The sequence below is a fragment of the Mastigoproctus giganteus genome, chromosome 10, assembly GCF_048544385.1.
Source record: "Mastigoproctus giganteus isolate SK-2022 chromosome 10, ASM4854438v1, whole genome shotgun sequence".
Classification (NCBI taxonomy): domain Eukaryota; kingdom Metazoa; phylum Arthropoda; class Arachnida; order Uropygi; family Thelyphonidae; genus Mastigoproctus; species Mastigoproctus giganteus.
The window spans coordinates 35,747,413-35,767,092 of record NC_143584.1 but is presented as its reverse complement, the minus strand read 5'-3'; the positions used below and the strand labels follow the sequence as shown (position 1 = coordinate 35,767,092).

The 19,680-nt window shown below is 37.8% G+C and overlaps 1 protein-coding gene across 1 annotated transcript in view; it reads left to right on the top strand.

The window, feature by feature from the left end:
* The first annotated feature begins 2,758 nt into the window (after positions 1–2,758).
* Positions 2,759–19,680, top strand: part of LOC150078972 (uncharacterized) — a 43,463-nt gene continuing 26,541 nt past the window's right edge. Inside the window, exon 1 of the mRNA XM_090383418.1 lies at positions 2,759–2,995. Within this exon, the coding sequence (XP_090239544.1) occupies positions 2,943–2,995 (53 nt within the window). The 5' untranslated portion in view covers positions 2,759–2,942. The remainder of the gene's footprint in view (positions 2,996–19,680) is intronic.

Here is a 19,680-nt window from a genome sequence, read left to right as displayed (position 1 = left end):
TTTCAGACCAGTGTAATCTAACCAAGAGTACAAGCATACGCAAGATATGTCAGACCCAAAGCAGGCTTCATGAGATTACGATTGCTAATGAAATACCCGTATACCACCTGACCAACGAATGTTTCACTTTCCCAGCCCAAGAAGTTCTCTCTCAATGTGGATTCGGAATCTAACCTTGAATGGCCTCAGAACCGTCTAAACATCAAAGCCAGGATTATCAGGAAATGTGTGCCTCCAGTGATAATCAAGCTGTTGGTTTTCACTTCATCTCGCCTATTACAATTCGGAATCGCCAAAACAAGTCTTACCATCCTGCAATAGAAAATTTAGGACTCGCAGCTGAGCCAAAAATAATGCCATCTTTTAAATTGGGCACGCCAGCCACACCTAATCTGTAGTCAGTGCTAAATTCATCACCCACTCTTCACTTCAAAGAACCCTTCATCGAGATTCGGGGTCATTTGGCACTGCATATGAGCTTAATGAAATATCAAACCGAAGCTTCATTGCAACGTATGTGTCATTACTCAAAATAGCACCGCCAACGTATCTTTCAAAGTTCAGTACGATTCTCAGAATTTCGACTCTGCAGCAAAGTCTTACCTGTGGCCATTTATCTAGCCATATTATCAACCCAAAAAGAAGCTCAAATCATGTCCAGTAACTGCTGCTCCAGAACCCTTTAAAAGCAACCCTGAAACATGACTCAGGAACCTATATCCCCACACTCTCGGGTACCTCAGTCCTGACATTGAGACTACATTACCAACAGAGCTAGAAAGCCCATAGGTAGAAATAATCCAATATAGAAATCAGAATTTCTGAAAATCCACGTTATGCACCTGATCCATATGCAACATGCGAAGCAAGCTTGAGACAATGGAGAAGATTCTTCTGTCCCCACTGTTTGATATCAAAATTCCAGCTAGTTATGATTCGTCACTTCTAGATCTTATTCTAGTAGTTGTTGTGTTCATTAACAACAATAAGCGATTTCCAACGCAGGCCCCTAGCAACTTCGTTCTTTTCGATGTACAGTACTTATCACAAATTGCCAATACAAATTGCGACCTATCAACCCTCGTATAAATTTATATAACGCCAATACCAGATGCTCTGAAGTGGACAATAATATATCCTAGATAATTATAAGTACCAAAGAGTCTTTTACCTTGTGTACAGAGATTAACTTCCAAGTTAATTACTCTTCGCCAATATTGCATTCCTTTGTCCTTGGAATCATAAATCAAGGCCTGTCACAAGGGGATTAACTTCAACTTCACGTCATCTCTTTCCAGTAGCTTCTACTCCATACCCGGAACTTATTTTGATCCGGACAATTATCCCATTTTTGCAGTGTTCCAACATCCAACCCTTCCACGTCTCCAATGCTGTGAAAATTCAAGCTTCTCTCTCACTCCTACTTTCTATAACCTAAAGCAAAGTCTAGAACAGCAAGAAGCTTACCATGGGTCATCCTTGAAACATATGACTGAGAACTGTCCTCCGAAATCTTAACTAGGTGTTTGCATAATGATGTTTTCAGTTGCAAAGGGGGTATATTTAATATGGTTCTGAGTATATAGGAGTAAAAGGGAGACCAAATTAAATAAAAGCAATGTTAAGTTAAAGAAAAACTTAATTTTATTAGCATAAAGTAATTTAACATCATTAATCACATTTATGAAGTCAAATCGAAGAGATTTTACGTAAATAAATAAAAAACTGTTCAAATTATGATTTGGAATAAAAATAATGTATTTCACGAATAATGAACATCTTGAGATCGAACAAAAAACGTAAACTGTCCATAAATGTACAGAACCCCGAAATGTTGTATCGTACTATTATTTGAGAAAATCAATCAAATGGTCGCCAAGGTTCATTACGTTCTTTTCGGTGGATGCACAACAGTTTCCATCCCACGAGCCGATTTCTTTCCCATGTTATTAAGCTTTCTATTGATTTTTTGTCTTTTTAAGCGTAGTGGACGTTTCAGTTAGCTATCTTCGCTCAATCCTTTTCTTGCTTCTGGTCATCCTTAGGAGTAATTGCCTTTAAGTGTACAATCAGAGTCCAAAAATCGCCTCTTTTCGACTGCGGGCATTGAAGCAAATACCAATTATTTGAGCAACTCAGATTCTATCAATAATATAGATTCTACTAATTCTTTGGTCAATCCAACATTTCTTGTTTTAAGGTCAAGAGGTGCCAGTGTATGTTCTGTAAACTGCGTGCATTAATGGTCGGTTTGCCTGATTTATACTTACTCGGCTGGTAAAGTCCACACAAATACTTCTCTTGCCTCATCCGTTCCGAACTCATACCCATCGTGCTATCCGCGAGAGAATTTGAACAACAGTTAGAACTGTGCGTGAACTAATAATCATCTTTTCATTAACTACGCTGTACAATGTCTTCAGAATCTTGTAAGATGTAAAGATGGATAAATTGGAAACAAAATATTTCTCGAATATACGATAGAAGGTAAAATTTTAATGTTTCTTTAAAGTCACATATTACAATTAAGTTATATTAACTTCCACTTAATCACGGTACTTGTAAGTGCATTAATTTAAATCACTATAAAGTGGAAGTCATTTTTAAATATTTTTATTTAAATCTCTTTATTAACTCACGCGGATTTTTCTGCGAAAAATGTTTCTACCCGGAATTCTAACATTTTCAACAGCAGATGTCGCTCTCTTCCATTATCACGTGATACTCGCTTCTCACTGGCCACTTTGTAACCTGTGTACTTGGCAAGCAGCAAGGCACCACGAGGAATCAGCCAGCTGATGTAGCATCCCCGAATTTCAATGGAGAAGCATCCAGTTAATGCGATATTAAATCCCTTCATTGCTGTCTCTCAGCCTCGCGCCAAAATTCCATTACTGTCTTTGTGAAAGAGCGTTCATCGTTTTCCTGCGTGCAACTCCAGAATGCCGTATCTCTATATGGAAACTGCTCGGGAACGCTTGTGTAGAGGAAACAGGTGAGATGGCCCTAATATACCTGGGAAATTTGTCTCGTGTAGCTAATAAGTGAATTACGCTGCAAATCTTGTACTCCGTTCCTCTAAGATATTCACATCTCTTAGAGGATCTGTAACGAACCTAAAATCTTAAGCAACGTCCGATGACTTGCGTAAAGAATTTAGCACATTGAATTTCTTAATGAATTTTAACGAATTTAAAAAATAAATAAATATTTAAGCAATGTCAGGGACTATTTCTGGGAGTATTAACTCAAATTAATTTTTATCGTCTCCTGAGATAAGCAACAAAACTGGGCTAACTTGAATTCCAATAAAAATGGCTTTTTTGCTGAAGAAATTCTAAAATTATAACTTATGTCTTTCTTTTAATTATTTATAATCTTATTGTAGATTTTGCGCTATTTTCCTTGCTTTAAATATTTTCTATATTTATTTATATATCACTTATAGATGAAACAGAATTTTGCATTCAAAATCCTCGTTCAATCAGTACATTGAACGAGGGATTTCGAATAAGGTAAATTAGAAAGAAAGCATCATCTTTTTCAATTCAATGAAAGTATTTCTGAATGCTGAGATTGAAGAAAAAATCTTTCCATCACTTTTCTATTTCATTTCTTATGTAAGCAAAAGCAGGGACTTGATGATGCATATGTTGGTTTATTTCAGAAAAAGTGGCAATTTTTCAATTTTTGTAATTTGTTTTTCCCCACGTCTATGGGCATTGCGCAAATTACGTAGACCTCAGGGTTATTCTTGAATCTAAATCTAAGATTCCATTCTGTTGCAATAGAAAATTGTCTTGCTAGTTTTATTCTCAAGTGGTTGTTGAAATAAAGAAAAGAGCGAGGAATTTAACATAAGTTTTCCAAGAAAACCTGAAACTAATAAATTTATTCATCTGATATCTAGAGGACCATGAAAATCAAAACTGCTCTTGAAGGTACCCATGGAATTTGAATTACTGGAACTTGCAGTTCGGCTAATGAATTTAGAAAGGCTCTGGATGAGGAAGATTCAAGTAATTCCAGGTTTTATACGCTTAATTCCCTGTGGTTATTCGATAAGCAGTTACAAGGCCCAGCCGTTGCATAAAGATGCTGGTTTAGATGCACGTAAAAGCTGGATTTATTGCCAGGACTAAACAGGTAGCGTGATAAATGAGAAAGAAATCTTTCTTGAATACTTCTGCCTGTTTATTGCAGCAATAACTCATCCAGTATCCACGCACACTAACAGCTTAGTACATTGACGTATTGTAATTCTCAAACTAAGAAAACGGATTCAATTACTAAACCTGTCTAAGAAGATAAAACGTGCAAACAGAGCCTGGAATTAGCGAATATACAGAAAGTGTAAAAGAAATTGAATTATAAATTCAGTTTCCTTCCTATTTAGATAATAATTAAATTACGTTGGAATGCTGTTTATATGGAAAATGCATTTAATTTTAAAAGACACCAAAATGCAGATGAAATATAAATATAAATGGGAGAATTTTGTTGGGATAAAATGAGTTTGTGGCTAAAGAGCACAGATAGGGATGCACTTGGCTATGCGCACTGTCTGTTTATTTTAAATAATCCTTGTTGCAGGGCTTCTCTGTAATTGGCATTGTCAATCGCACGTTGCAACAGAGCGTTTGGAAAAATGCACAGGATTTGCTGAGTAGGCGCGGTATTGATTTCTAGTGCTGCACCTCCTAATGGTTTGTTTTGGTTGTTTTCGTGATTTTGTTTTTGAAGTTTTTATCGGAGCATTAGAATGCTAATCACTACATCATTGAGTTTTTTCTTCTATCAAATTATTCCTAAATATTGATGTATTCTTGCCTAGAATTTTTAAAACGAAATGCTGTAATGAGAAAGGTTTCTTATTGAAAATATGAAATCGAAATATCACGTTGATATCAATAGCGTTAATAAAATAGATATTGATAGTTATAATGAGCAATTTCTTCTGTGAAAGTTTCTTTATTTCTGAAAAAATATAACTTCTTGAAAAAATATACTTATTTAGAAAAAAATATGTTTTTCAACTAAGTATTCTTGTGAAGAATGCTTATTTAGAAAATATTAAATATTTAAATTGGTACTTCTCTTAAAATCTTTAATAAACAGACTTCACTAGAACGCAATGTTCCTCCTTTAAGCAGTTCACCGCATTGCACAACATCTATGCGTGAATGCAACATTTACAGGGGCACATAGAAACATCCAATGCAAAATAAGGAAGCAGAATAGAGTGACCTCTAAGTATTACAACGACATGAAAATTCATCACTAGTAGCGCTGAGTTTATGCTATATACCAGAGCAGTCCAACCTAAAACGAATTTGTTAACCCATCCTTGAACTTTAAATGGATATCGATCAAATCATACAGAACATTTGGAATATTCGATGAATACTATCATTTAATATTATGAATCTTTAATAATATCATTAATATAGAGCACCTAAGTGGTTATCTAATTTAGGGCCCCGATGACACCACCTCTGCGGTAAATTTCCATCATCTGTTATAAGGAATGTGTGTTTTGTCACGCAATATTCATCTTGCTGTCGGATGGCTAACCATCCAGAAAATATCCTTCAAATATCTTGTCTCATGCCATTACATAAAAAATTAACTGATCGAATCTATTTCCAACAATATTACTCTTCTTTATTAATATAAGTGACCTCTACAATACTGGAAAGTAAGAAATACCCTTCATATAAATAAAGGTCAAAGGCCATGAAATGAGCCCCTACGAACTCCTGTGACTAAGGACCAAATGTAATTGAGTGTACACGTAACATCGTCCTTCGCTGTTGGACTCAATTACCCAATTATTCCGATTCTACTTCGTATTACGAGTATTGTAACCCACCCACACGTTAAGTTCCACCCTCTACATAAAAGTATAATCTTTCTAGCCATCACGTTCAACTGCACATTTTCAGATAACCGTGCTTTGTGATTTAAGCGAGAGTTTTGTCCCTGTTTGGTTGCGATCCAACTTCAATTGATCTGATTTTCTTTATTGCTGAAGGGTCGTGCTGATGTCACTCCTTGACACAGCAGGCGAATTAGTAACACAGTGGCGTAGCTTGAGTTGTCAAGAGAACAAGTTCTCCTTTGGACAGCCAGTCGAGAGCTTTTGTATCGGGCTGGTAATCAGCGCTATACATTCAGAGCCGTTGAAGACAGCTCTGAATAACAGACAATAAGCCCTTCACGCTTAATTAGAGATGATATTCTCCGGTGAACTGCATTCACAAGTGTTGTGTACATACAACTCTCAAAAGAATTTGAAAGTTTCAGAAATAAATATGCTTCAGAATCTTAAGAAAGATCCACACCACATCGTATAAATCCTCTTTCCTTATCTGAATAAATTATCAATTTCGAATCTGAATCGATTCCCTTGTCAATTAATACAATTTAATTTATATATAAGTGATCGAAACAAAAACATTTCTCTTTCCAATTTATAGTTGAATGCAGGAAACCAAATGTAGACTTGACTGTTTCTCTGCAAAACCTCTTTCCAGATGCATTTCTCCAGCTATGCAGTGTAACGTCCCATTACTGTTTCTGGTTACTATTTATCAAAACATTTATTGGCTGTCTGAAGGAACCATGCAAACTACGATACTCTCATTGCAGTCAGGAGTTGAAACGAAACAAAATGGCACTGTTACAAAAACTGAGGATTCGCTGAGGAAATCAAGATGAATGTTTAACCAATAATTAGAAGATAATCGTTACATTTACAAAGACGGATACAAACTATTAGCACTAAACTACTGTCCAAGGGTATCTCTCGAATCCTTGATCTATATTAGACGTAACTCGTACAGAATATTTTAATTAAAAAAGTGTTGGGCTCTGTCTCGCTTACTTTATAGGATTGGTAATGCTTAGACCTATTTTGTTACGTTTGGGCTGAAATTTTGAATTTCATTTTGAAAACTGGACTAAGCAGCATTACCATTTTGTTCGCTGTTATGATTAACACGTTTAAAATTTGCTTCAACCTTTTCTGAATGGGAAAGTTGTTTCCTCTCCTCCGTTTAGCCTTTCGCCCGGATAAGGGCAGTCACAGGGCAAGGCATTGAGTCCATTTTTGATGAAAGCGTTCCACAGGTATTTCCATTCATGCTTGCTGCACCGCTGTCCATAATTCCGTCGTATTCCTGGGTGGAGGATCCAAAGCTCGAACGAACCTTTCCACAGCATCCCAAAGATGCTCCACAGGGTTCATATCTGGTGAATGGGGAGGCCATTTTATGGTGGCAAAATCTGAGAAATGCTCTTAGAACCATGTTCTAGTTACCATGGCTCGGTGGGAAGGTACATTGACCTGATGAAAGAGTCCATTGCACTGTGGGTGCACGGTGCATGAAGGGATGCAGATTTTCTGCAAGGAACGGTCCAGAGATGAATCTATACGTACTAGAGGTCCCAACGCGTGCTGAACACGCCGCAGACCATTACCGGCCGTCCACCTGCCTGAACAGTTCCTTGTTGACATGATGGATGCATAGCTTCGTGCGGTTTCCACCAGATAAACACCCTCCTGTCCGCTCTAAATAACTGGAAACGGGACTCATCGGACAGGCGACCTCGGTCTCCAATCATCCAAGGTCCGGTGCCAAAGTTCTTTCGCCCAGTTGAGGCGTAGAGTGCTTTGTTCTGGTAGGGAATTGTCGGCGGCTCACATAACCTATTGCCGCTAATGATCACCTGATGGTCTTGTTGGAGAAGTTTCTGGCACATCCCTCGTTGAAGTCGGCGGCAATTTGTGCCACTGCTTCTCTCTCTGGTTGGCTGAAACAATGCAAGACAGACGTTGACAGCCACGTTCATCCACCACCATTCTCTGCCCACAAATGGCGTATTCCCAATGCACCCTTAATACTGTCGAACGGGGACAGTGCAATTTCTCTACCACCTCCGCGATAGTGACTCATGGCGTCGGGCACCCACTATCACCTTTTTCAAAGCCAGTTGATACGACGTTTATCCATACTGACAACGAATTACCGTCTACGTGAATGCAGTGTACCTATATACCTGCCAAGCGGTGGGTTCATCCACTAGCGAGAGGGGTGACTGCGTCGCGTTGCCCAGGAACCCCATGAATCCTGTCCATTCAGTATACTTCTGAAAGTGAACAGACTTTATTTGAAGGAAAAAAAATAGCTGTATTATGTAATGTCCTTTTTTTTTCTTTTCTTCAAATAGTATCGGTTTGCGCTTCGGTATAGCTCCACGTGGGCACCTTTGGTAGTACGTAGAATGTCAAGGCGATAGCCGATTTCATATTCCAAGTATTTTGCAATATCTCTTGAGAAATTGAAGTTAGTTCCTGTCCAATCCGGTCTTTTAACTCTGTAACTTAAACTTTTTTGAATACGACTTGGCCTTTACGCATCCCCATAAAAAGAAGGCCACAGGTGTGATATCCGAGGAACGAGAAGGCCGTGGAATGGGCGTCCTCGTTCCCCGAAATTCTTTATTGAGGGAAATCGCGCACATGTAAGCCCCAGTGTGGTGGTACCTCATCATGCTGAGAGAACGCGTGTGGCAGCATATTTTCCAGCTGAGGTCCGGAATACAATTCGAGCATATCTAGGCAATTTGCGGAGTTCACACTTCTTTTCATGAAGAAAAATGGCCCAATCGTGTAGTTGAAGGACGTTTACCTTGGGACTATCACGCTCGTGTTCATGAACTAAGCGAGGATTTTAGGATCCCCAATATGCGACAATTGGATCTGTTAACTTTACCAGACAGGTGGAATCTCGCGCTTCATCACTGAAAACGATATTTTACAGAAAGTGCACATCATCGTCTTCGGTTGAGAATACGAACAACAGAGTTCCTTTCATTGTGGTTTGTCGAGAGGCTTAAATTTTCTGGACGATTTGTTCTTTGTAAGCATAAAGTTTAATCTCTTACTAATCACCATTTACAATGTTGATCACGGTATTTGCAGTTACAGACAGATTTTGAGGAATTCAGGTAAACATCTCCTGAATTTCCGAAACTTTATCTGGAGATACACTAGGCCTACTTGCTCCTTTCTGGTGCAGCATACACAGCTGGTTTCTTGTTACTGTTTCAATCATCGCCTCATTGATTGTTCTTTAAGTGGATCTTTATGGAATTTGGGTTGAAACGTGTTTTTACAGTCACTGGAGATTTGGTATCCCACAGCCACATCACGAACATTCCTTTCTCATGCACTGTCGTCATTTTCATGCTGCACTATCGCAATACCTGCTGGTATCAAGGCTCCTAACCTCATGAGAAACTAATTGAGTTGCTTTTATAACTGCAGCAAATCATTTTAATTAAATTTCATATTTAGGTGAACAATTTATGTACTTAGCGAAATTTTAACATCAATCTCAAAAAATGACAAAAACATCCAGATGACAAATATCCTATATATATATATATATATATATATATATATACACGCGCGCACACACACCCCTCGATGCCTATTAATTGTAGCACTCTGTATATTAAAAAAAGATGTACCGACAATCTCATTTAGATGAAACCAATTTCAAATATATGAACATGTTTATTTCCAATTAGATGAGAAGCAAGGTCTGTGGTTGGCAGTCACAAACTGCCCGATTTCCTTCCAAATTTTGAAAACTAAAGACGAGAATCAATGTAGCTAAATGGCCTTATCATGCATGCAATCTGAAAATATCTTTGATGACTTGGTTGTCCAACCCATTATTGGACAACGAAGCCGTGTGCGGAATTTTATTTTGTGGAGCATGATAACACCATATCAAATCTTTCCTGGTGTCTCTTTCGACGAACTTTTTCCGAAAGTTTATTTAATGTTCTTCATTACGGTCTCGTCCTTTGGGAGAAGGTTCACGAATAAGAGGCCTTAAGCAACCCAAAAGATTATTTTGCGTATTTTTTTCTCCGCAGATGGGACTGTGTATAATATTTTTGGTTGATGGTATGCTTCCATATCATGTACCCCACTTTTGACCCTGGATTGACACAATGGACCATGTTTTCATCGATGGGAATGATTATGTTCGTGGACGCCCCTTTGGTTATATCGTACCAGATAAGATATTCTAAAGAGTTTTGCATAGTTTTTATGCGCATAATTTATGTTGCTCAGTCAATTGTTTTGGCACCCATCGTGATGACATCTTCCTGTATCTAAACGTGGCATGGATTATTTCATGAAATACCTTTGAACTTGCATGTTCTCTTTCGAGGAATATTTTACCATGTGCTTCAAGTACGAAAAGCTGCGTGTAAAATTGAAATTCAACATACCTGTCCTCTCAGATAAGTTTGTCACAGCGACAAATGTCTTCATAAATGGAAAAACGTGGCCTTTCCAGCCCTAGGACACCACACAAATGAGCGCGTTGGGATTAGAACAGTAAACTGCATAGAAACATGTTTCCTGCTCTTCACGCGTTTCCCATATACGACAATACGTTTTAGGTGAAACTCAGTATTGCTGCTTGCATACATCATAAGTCTCAACTCAGTATTTGCTCAACTTTTCAGTCAGTCACTTTTTTGGATGTCATATGCGAATGAGAGGACCTATGGCGCTTTTCGAGTACCTTACTATACGAGCAAATACTCGTATCCCTTCAAACATTGCCCATAAGACGTTTCCATTTGCACTCACAGCGTACCATGCCTATTTGTAATTTACTCAGGTCTCCTACAATCTCCTCTACGTCACAATCTCCCCTTTATATTCCGAAAAAATATTCCGCATCAATAATACAATTTTTATACTGATAGGTCAGAAATAGTTACTCAAAGTGGTAATAAACAGGCAAAGAAATCAAATTGTTCAATAATCTTATTCTTTCTTCATTAAATCGACTCATGCGGATTAAGCGGTAAAGTTTCCCACGATTAGCCCAATGTAATTGGTGCAAACTTTGAATTTACAAGTAACTTTGTAAGGATTTTCATCCCATCATTTTCTGGATTTGTGAAATCGAAGAGAACCGTTTTCCTGGAGGCACAAGTAAACACGATTCTGCTTACAAGATTGCAGTATACCTGTGGCAAAAGACTTAAACAATACGTCACTTTAACAGAATATACGAGTATTTCCGTTTGATACGTTTAATTTAATTGCAGTATCACAAGGAAGTGGAGTTGTACCAGTTTCTTTTAGCCAGCATTTACAGTTAGGATACACCATCAGAAAAAGTGAATTTTTGCTCTGAAGTATTTGTTTGAAAAATGTTATATCTTTGAAATATTTAACAATAAGATTATTTATGGAGGAGGTCATTATACAAGGGGGTTTGTTCTTAAGAAAGTTTGTAATGATGCTATGAATCGGATGTTTTGTCATGTAATCTCATCAACTTAATGAGGGCCTGCCAGTGAAGTGGTTTCTAAAAAAATGTGATGCAAAGTTGAGAGATTAATCAGGAACATGACACCTGCTCCGGAATCAAATAAAAAACAAAGTTGACTCGGTATGGAAGGTTAAGTAGTAGCAGTAGTGGCATGTGATGCAAGAAAGCAAGTGTATGAGCTTATGCAGCATCAGCCAAAAAAAAAAAAAAAAAAGAAAAAAAAAAAAAATCACACCATTCCCTCCAAATGCCTGTCCAGTTCCTCCTTAAATTTATTCAACCTATCAACTTCCACAACGACAGATGGAAGTTTGTTCCAGCAATTAACCACCCGCTGGCTAAAGGCAAATTTCATTCTACATCTGTCTTTTCTTAATTTGAATTTATGCCCCCTTAGGTTCGCAATCTGAACAAGTGGAAGAATCCCATCAGAATTCAGCGTGCTCAACCCATTCAAGGCCTTATACACCTCAATCAGATCACCGCGCAGGTGCCTAGTCTCCAGCCACTGCAATTTGCAGAACTTAAGCCTCTCTTGGTAAGAGGATCCCTTCATTCCCCTCACCAATCTCGTTGCCCTTCTCTGTACACGCTCAAGTAAATCTACATCCTTCCTAAAATGAGGCCTCCAGACCTGTACGCAGTACTCAAGGCGTGGCCTGACCATTGCCTTATACAGAGGGACAATCACCTCCTTCTCCCTGCTAGCAAAATTCCTATATATCATTGACAAAACCCCATGACCTGCCCTGGCAGCCTGTCTGCATTGCTCAGAAAACTTCATATCTGACTGCACAATTACTGCCAGGTCTTTTTTATTTTCTACCACCTTAAGTGTAGTACCACACAGTTGGTACGTTTCTCTGGGGTTACTTCTACCCATATGCAGTACTTTGCATTTGTCAAGGTTAAACTTCAGTTGCCACTTCTTAGCCCATCTGCCCAAATTATCTAGATCCTGTTGCAGTAGCACACTGCCATTACTGTCATTAACAACCCTGCCAACCTTTGTATCATCTGCAAACTTCGACATTAAGCCTGATATACCTTCATCAATATCATTGATAAATATACAAAACAACAGTGGACCTAACACCGAACCCTGTGGGACTCCACTAATAACATTAGTCCAAGAAGAGCAGCACCCATTGATTACCAACCTCTTGTCTTCTCCCACTCACCTATCCTTTTATCCATTGTAGCAACTTACCCTTAATACCATTCTGCTCCAATTTGTACAATAGTCTTCCATGCGCAACAGTGTCAAAAGCTTTCCTGAAATCCAAATATATGATATAAAAATTATTTTTTGCATCCAGTTTCTTTGAAACCACATCATAATATCCTATCAAATATGTCAGACAAGACTTTCCCTTAACAAACCCATGCTGTGTCTGAATTATTGCTGCAGTCTTGTCTAGATGATCCTGCAATGCATCTTTAACCAGTGACTCCATTATTTTACCGGGAACAGAAGTTAAACTAACTGGTCTGTAATTACTCGTGTCACCCTTCGATCCCCCTTTGTGAATTGGGGATACATTTGCACATCTCCAGTCCGTGGGAACCTCCCCTGAGTCCAAGGATGCTCTCATAATTATGGCTAAGGGTTTGCTTAGTTGCTTTGCCGCCTCCTTTAATATAACTGGATAGATCCCATCCACCCCAGGTGCTTTTCTTATGTTTAACTTCAACAATTTCTCCTCCACTTTGCTTTTCTTATGTTTAACTTCAACAATTTCTCCTCCACTTTGCTTTTCTTATGTTTAACTTCAACAATTTCTCCTCCACTTTGCTCTTCAGTTATTACAAAATCATTAAGCACCCTGCTACCATTTGATAACCTTCTGCCATTTTCAAACCTTAATAATTCCTCATGTGTGAATGTAGATGCAAAATACTCATTCAGTTTGTTTGCTATCTGAGCAGGATCATCAACAGTCGAACCATCGATGTCAAGTGGACCAATCATATTCATCCCCTTCCTTTTAGAGTTTATATAAGTAAAGAAATCCTTGCTGTTTTTCTTAGCATCTTTTGCCAAGGATTTCTCGTAATCCGCCTTCGCCTGCCTAACCTTCTTTATGACCTGATTACAGACTAGCTTATATCTGCCATAGGCTTCTGAGTCACTTGATAATTTATATGCATCCCATGCATTTTTCTTCTCTATTACGAGTCTCATTAGTTCATTAGATAACCATTTAGGCCTAAACCTTGAACAATATTTCTTAATAGGTATGAATCTTTTAGTAGCATCCACGATTAATTCCTTGAATGCTTCCCACTTAGAATTTACTGTTGGTAACATCGTCAGTTGATCCCACTGTATAGAACTTAAAAACTGTCGGAGACCACTGTACTCGCCTTTACGGAAGCAAAAACCCTTTCCTTTACCCCTGATGGTAATTAAATCTTTAAGTAAATCGCACATCAGTACAATGTGATCACTGCCACCTAATGGTCCCTTTATCTGCAAATTCTTAATACAGTTATTAATTTTTATTAATTCTTAATTTATACTTATTCTTAATTATTAATTCTTAATTATTAATTTAATTTAATTTAATACAACTAATTAATTCTTAATAAGTTGAGTTGGTACGGTATGGTTAAGTCGGTATTTGTTTCTCTAGGACTACAAGATGATAAAAAGCAAGCGTACTGACAGGTACTCTTTAATAAATCCAAAGATTGAACATCTTTGGATTTATTAAATAACTTGCTTAGAATTATCAAGAGTTTGACCGCAATAGAATAGGAATCTGAAGAATTTTTACAGTAGTTAATGGTAAGATTTGTGTCCCAAAGAGATGAAGTCTAATTCTGGAAATCCAAATATCAAAAAAGTTAGGGTGGAAAAGAAATACAGAATTTCACTCACTCCTACCAGAAAATGGTAGGAGTGAAAGTTTAGTGATGCACTGTAAGGAAATATTAAGATTAGGAGATTTAAAACAGTGTTACAACCAAAAACTGGAATATAAATTGTCATATTCATTTATAAGGTACTAGTTGTGATTTCTTATCGTGTATGAAGTCTACACAATGTGCGAACTTAAATCCACCATAACTGTGGAAAAAAAAAACATTTCCTCCGTCTGAAATTGAACTGTAGCCCCTGACTGAAGAGGTCTTCAAGAACTTTAATTATCCAAAGCGATTCAAGCCACTGTACTATCAAGAATGAAGACTTAAGATGGACGGTCTGGTGTATGCAGATAGGTTTGTACAGTATTCAAGTAGACATAATTTGGGAATGGTCATTAAATAATAGCCAGTTTTATCAATATAATTGGAAAGGGAACCAGCTGGAATTAAAAGCGTTAGAGTCAACCAAGGAAAATTATTTCACTTTTAAGAAAGTTAGACCAAAAGAAGTTGAGATAAAGGGAAGGAGACGAAAGATTTTCAAAAATCTGAGACAATTGCAGGAAGGGAGGAAGACTGCACCAATGCAGGAGACTAAGTATTTCCTCCTTTTGGCCTCTGAATTTATTTGTGCAGTAGAGTGGTGGTAATTGTGCAGTAGTTTTAAAATTGAACAGAAATCAAGGGATGAGTAATTATGGTGAATCAGATAATTAGTAGTTCGAAAAACAGATAGATGAGATTCCTTTAAAAAAAGTACAGTTTGGTGAAGTTGTAACTGAATAGTTCTGTTCTATGTCCATTTCTTCTCCTTCCACTCCATTAATTTCACTTTCGTTTCTGCTCGCTCTGCGTGTGTTCTCATCCTGCTTCATCTTGACTTTTCCGTTGGTCCACAGTCCGTGTTGACCGTTTCCTCTTTTCCATTTTAGTTTCTCTTTTCTTCTAGATATTTCTGCATTTTGGCTCTGAGATACTAGCTTTCATGGGAAATACATTCCATGCACGACTTGAAGTTTTCCCTTCGAAGCAATTTTTAAAAAAGTAACCTTGAGTGTCAATAGAGATTTCAAAGCGGAGAAAAAAAAATCAAAAAGAAACCACGACCGGAAAATACGTGCGCGGATTTAACTAAAGAAATACAAGAGCCAGACAACTTCAGCGAAAAATATTCCAGTAGCGAATCACTCTCGTGACAGACAGAAAATAAGAAAATCAAGTTGGAAAACTGGTTCGTTTATCATTCCTTGTTTCGCGAGCTAACTTTTGTTTTAAATTACGCTGGCTGTTGCAAACTGCATCTGAGCACACATGAACGAGTTGTCGCTGATACTTTTCGTAACCCCCAAACGGTAACCATGGATACAACAGCCTCCCGACATTAAGGAAATAGCCAAGGGCAGTTTGACACAATTGCTACGTATCAATTGTCACCATACTGGCATTCCAAAGAATAAGTTCCAAAATCTGTGCACGCGAACTACATTCTAATCCTTATCTTTGTAATTTAAAAAAAAAGGGTAAATTTTTCACTGAAGTTGGTAACATGTCTTCTATCGTTTTCAGCTGTGGGCCCTAAAAAAACCTTTGATAATTACCTTAGTTTTTATCGAGAAGATTAATGGACTAATTAAGTCCATAATTTTCACAGCTACTTTCTTCCACAAAGGCACGCTCGTGTTTTTATTGCGGTGGGTTAACTACTACTAAGACAGGACACGTTCGAAGGAGATTTTAGTGGCAAATAAATTTCAGGAAACACCGAAAATAGGAGCGCTTCAGAATACTTCCATGGTTAAAAAATTAATTGGTCAATCGAGAATGTAATGAAGAAAGTCGTAGTGACAAATTAGCCCCACGCTTAATGTCTGTACGATCTCCCAAGCTCTCTTCAGTCATACCTGACCTAACTGACACTCAATCGTCAATTACGTCGGATACAAAAGGGAAAAAAAAAGATTTTTTTTCACTTTTAAAGAGACCAAACAAATTATCTCAACGCCACTCCAAAATTACTCGCTAATTTGTTTTCTCCTTTATGTCCTCTTTCACTTCTAAGATGTCTTTATTTTTAATTCTTCGGCCTGTTTTTTTTTTTTTCCATTTTTTAATTTGACTTTCCCTTTTATTATTACGGATTGCTTCTATCTTTATCTGAATCTATTGGCATCTTCATCTATCCTTCCATTAAACTCCGTGCAGCAGCAACGAAACATGAACATTTTAATTTCCCTGATGGCTGATACCAATCAGCTTGATAGCCGCATTTAAAACCCAAAAGGAAAGATAACTTATTCGCCCACAGAGACAGTTGTTTCCATGATCCCAAACAAAACATCAAATAAACGTTTAATTAAGTCAATAGGAAATAAATCGCAATCAAGCTTTCGTGTAGAAATGGAATCATTCATTTTTTCACCTTTCTGTCGTTTATTTTGAATACCTATGGGGGAGTGGACATTTTTCGGTAGCTAGAAAATGGGAGAAATTCTTTTTAATGAAGCAATCCACGTGATAGTTCTCAATGTCTGTGACCACACATTGGGAGATTTACAACTGGTCGACAATCTCTGCAAATGTTCCATCTACTGGTTCTTCATTTGGCTCATAACTGAATATTCTGTTCAATACTGGCCATTCCTCTGTGCTCCATTAATCCAGTGTTCTTCGCCTATCGCCACTAGAGATTCTCTCTAATTCGTTCTTCTGGTCCTTTCATGTAATCTTTTAATAGCAGCCTTTGTCGGCGCGTGATAAGCTCTGCTTCCCCGATGGACTGATAACTTAGCATTCACTACTGCCTTGAGACGCTTAAATGCAGCGGAAAAGCCTTTCCAGAGCTGAAGGAAGAGTCGGCATACTGATTGGCTATTAAAATGAGGAAAGTATTCTTATTTGCACGTCTTCAGTAGATGGATGGTAAATAGCTCCAAATTACGCTTTGTATCCCTTAACATACATTTCCCTGTCTCGAAATAAAATTTATTTCGAAATACAGAAAGATCTTTGCATATTTTCTCTTTCACTCTTTCTATCTCATCAACGAATATAAAAATTGTTTTATTGAAAATGGCCACGTTTTGATGAAGATCTTCAAACCTCTCGGACCTTCCTTAAACAATCTCAAACCGAATAAAATTATTGCAAAACAGGCACACATTCCTTCCTTGACGCTTTTCTTCTCAGCATTTTCTTAATTCTAAATACAGAATGTCCCAAATTAAATTCACCTACCCTTGAGCAAGTTGCGAAGTATTCAAATACGCAACTGGCAGTATTTGATGGATGTACATTGTGGACCATGCGAAAGACATTCTTAAAATTTAAAAATAAAACGTTTTTCCATTAGGTAGAATTCATTTGATGCTAGACAGAACGACTTATATAACGAAAAATGGAATGATTGTTTGCTAAAAAAACAACCATCGTTATCAAGGACAACTAGAAAGTCACAATGGATAAATAGAATACAGATCAGTGATTTAATTCCTCTTTCTGCAAGGGAAAACACCCGAAACGGTCACTATTTATGGAGAAGAATGATCAGGTTACAGTGATGTTGCACATTGGTATAAACAATTCAAATGTGGAGGAACCTTGGCGCATGAGGAAGAAATTCCAGAACGCACAGAAACTGCTGTAAAAGAGATTGCAGTATTAGCGTCAAAGAACTAACTGCAGAGATCCAAATTAGTGTTGAATCTCTAGAGAACATCATATATCAACAGTTGCATATGAGTAATGTGTCTGCTAGATGGGTTCCAAGACTTCAGATCCTTTACCAGAAGGATCTGAAGTCTGCTCAGATCTAGAAGCTAGCCTCCGAAAGTGTATTGAAAGTGTCATTTTGTCTGGTGACTATGTTGAAAAATGTGATACATGGTGGTTGTTTCAATCTTCTAACAACTACTGCTGAGCGAGTACCCATCTTTTTTGAAGCCCTTCTTATATGTGCATTGATATTATCTTTCATTATGTGCACTAATTCTTTTAAATAAAGAATTAATAATACAAAGATAGTAAATTACAGTTTTTGTCTCTAAGAACGTTACTTTCTTCCTTTCTCTAAAGAAAGATGTTTGTTATTCAAGTTCAAGAAACTGCGCTATTCAAAAATAAGAATAGATTTCTGCCTCAACTGTTTTCTATAGAGCAACTAGACAAGCTCTGTTTCTCCACCATGCACATACTGAGATCATGTCCGCATCAGAAATGCGTCTGCAGTTTCTGGGTTTTGTCCGCTCCATCCTTTATCTCTAATTCATGCCATCCGAGTCTTTTTTTCCCCTGCTCACCTTTCTTTTTTAGAGGAGAAAATTAGTTGAATAGAGTGTCTCTGAGTTCTGTTAATAATGAACACGTTACTGTGTTGCTCATAATTCAGAGAGCAAACACGGCAGTGCGATGTAAGTGTAGCGAAATGTGAAGGGCTCTGACGTATTCGTTCAACTAGTTAGCTTCTGCAGCTGCAAAATTGCCTTATGCTGTGAGCGTGACATGTAACCCTTGTCAAAACAAAGAGGAGCGAAGCCCTCGCTTAAGAAATTACGTTAATTCGCCGGGGGAGCAGCATGTTTTGCAGATGTAGAGAGAAATTATCCTCTTGTCAGTCTGGAGGAACACCATCTGCGATGCACATTCCCATTCCCGAGTTTCTTTCTTCTGAAATGTGAATAAATATGCTGGATCTTTAGACCAGTCTTGTGGAAACGGAAAATGCTTTTCGCTCACTTTAATTTTAAAAGACTGTTTTTTTTTAATGTTTGTAACTCTAATAAACTTCAATTTTAAATCTAGGAGTCTGAATTTTCTAATTGCTGTCTATCCGCGACTATGGGGCTGTTGAAAAAGTAGTGGCAACGTGGCTGCTGCAAAGTATTTTACCGATACATTCCCTTAATGTATCTGATTGACAGATTACATTTGAGTTTTTTTACTGCAGCCGGGTTGTCACTCCTTTTTGAATAACTCTATTGAAATAGTGTTTAGGATTTGTTTTCTTCTATTTTTTCTGCTTAAAACTGCAATTTTTCTCTTACATACTATCAATAACTATTCACCAATCTCTAGAAGATTTTTTTGTTTTTTCCCATCTGTTTCCACCCAGCGTTCCCTTTCTTTATCCGAGCTACTAGAATTTCTGCCGTTGCCCATATCTCCCTGCGTTTCTGACTCCTCCCAAAGTATTCCAATTACATGTTTCTCGATATTGACACAGAACTACAGCAGAAAAGTTCAGGAAGTTTGCGGAACGTTATCTACGGAATCGTAGGAATGTCGCTTCTATAACAGGGCGGTGTCATCTGCGGTGGACTGAGTAGTGTCGTTTGACGATTAAGGAAACGCGAGATGTCGAAACACACGCGATGTCACCTGCTTTCTTGGTGCAGTGAACAAAGTCGCTGATAGAAGAGTGAAACCTCTTCCTTAGGGA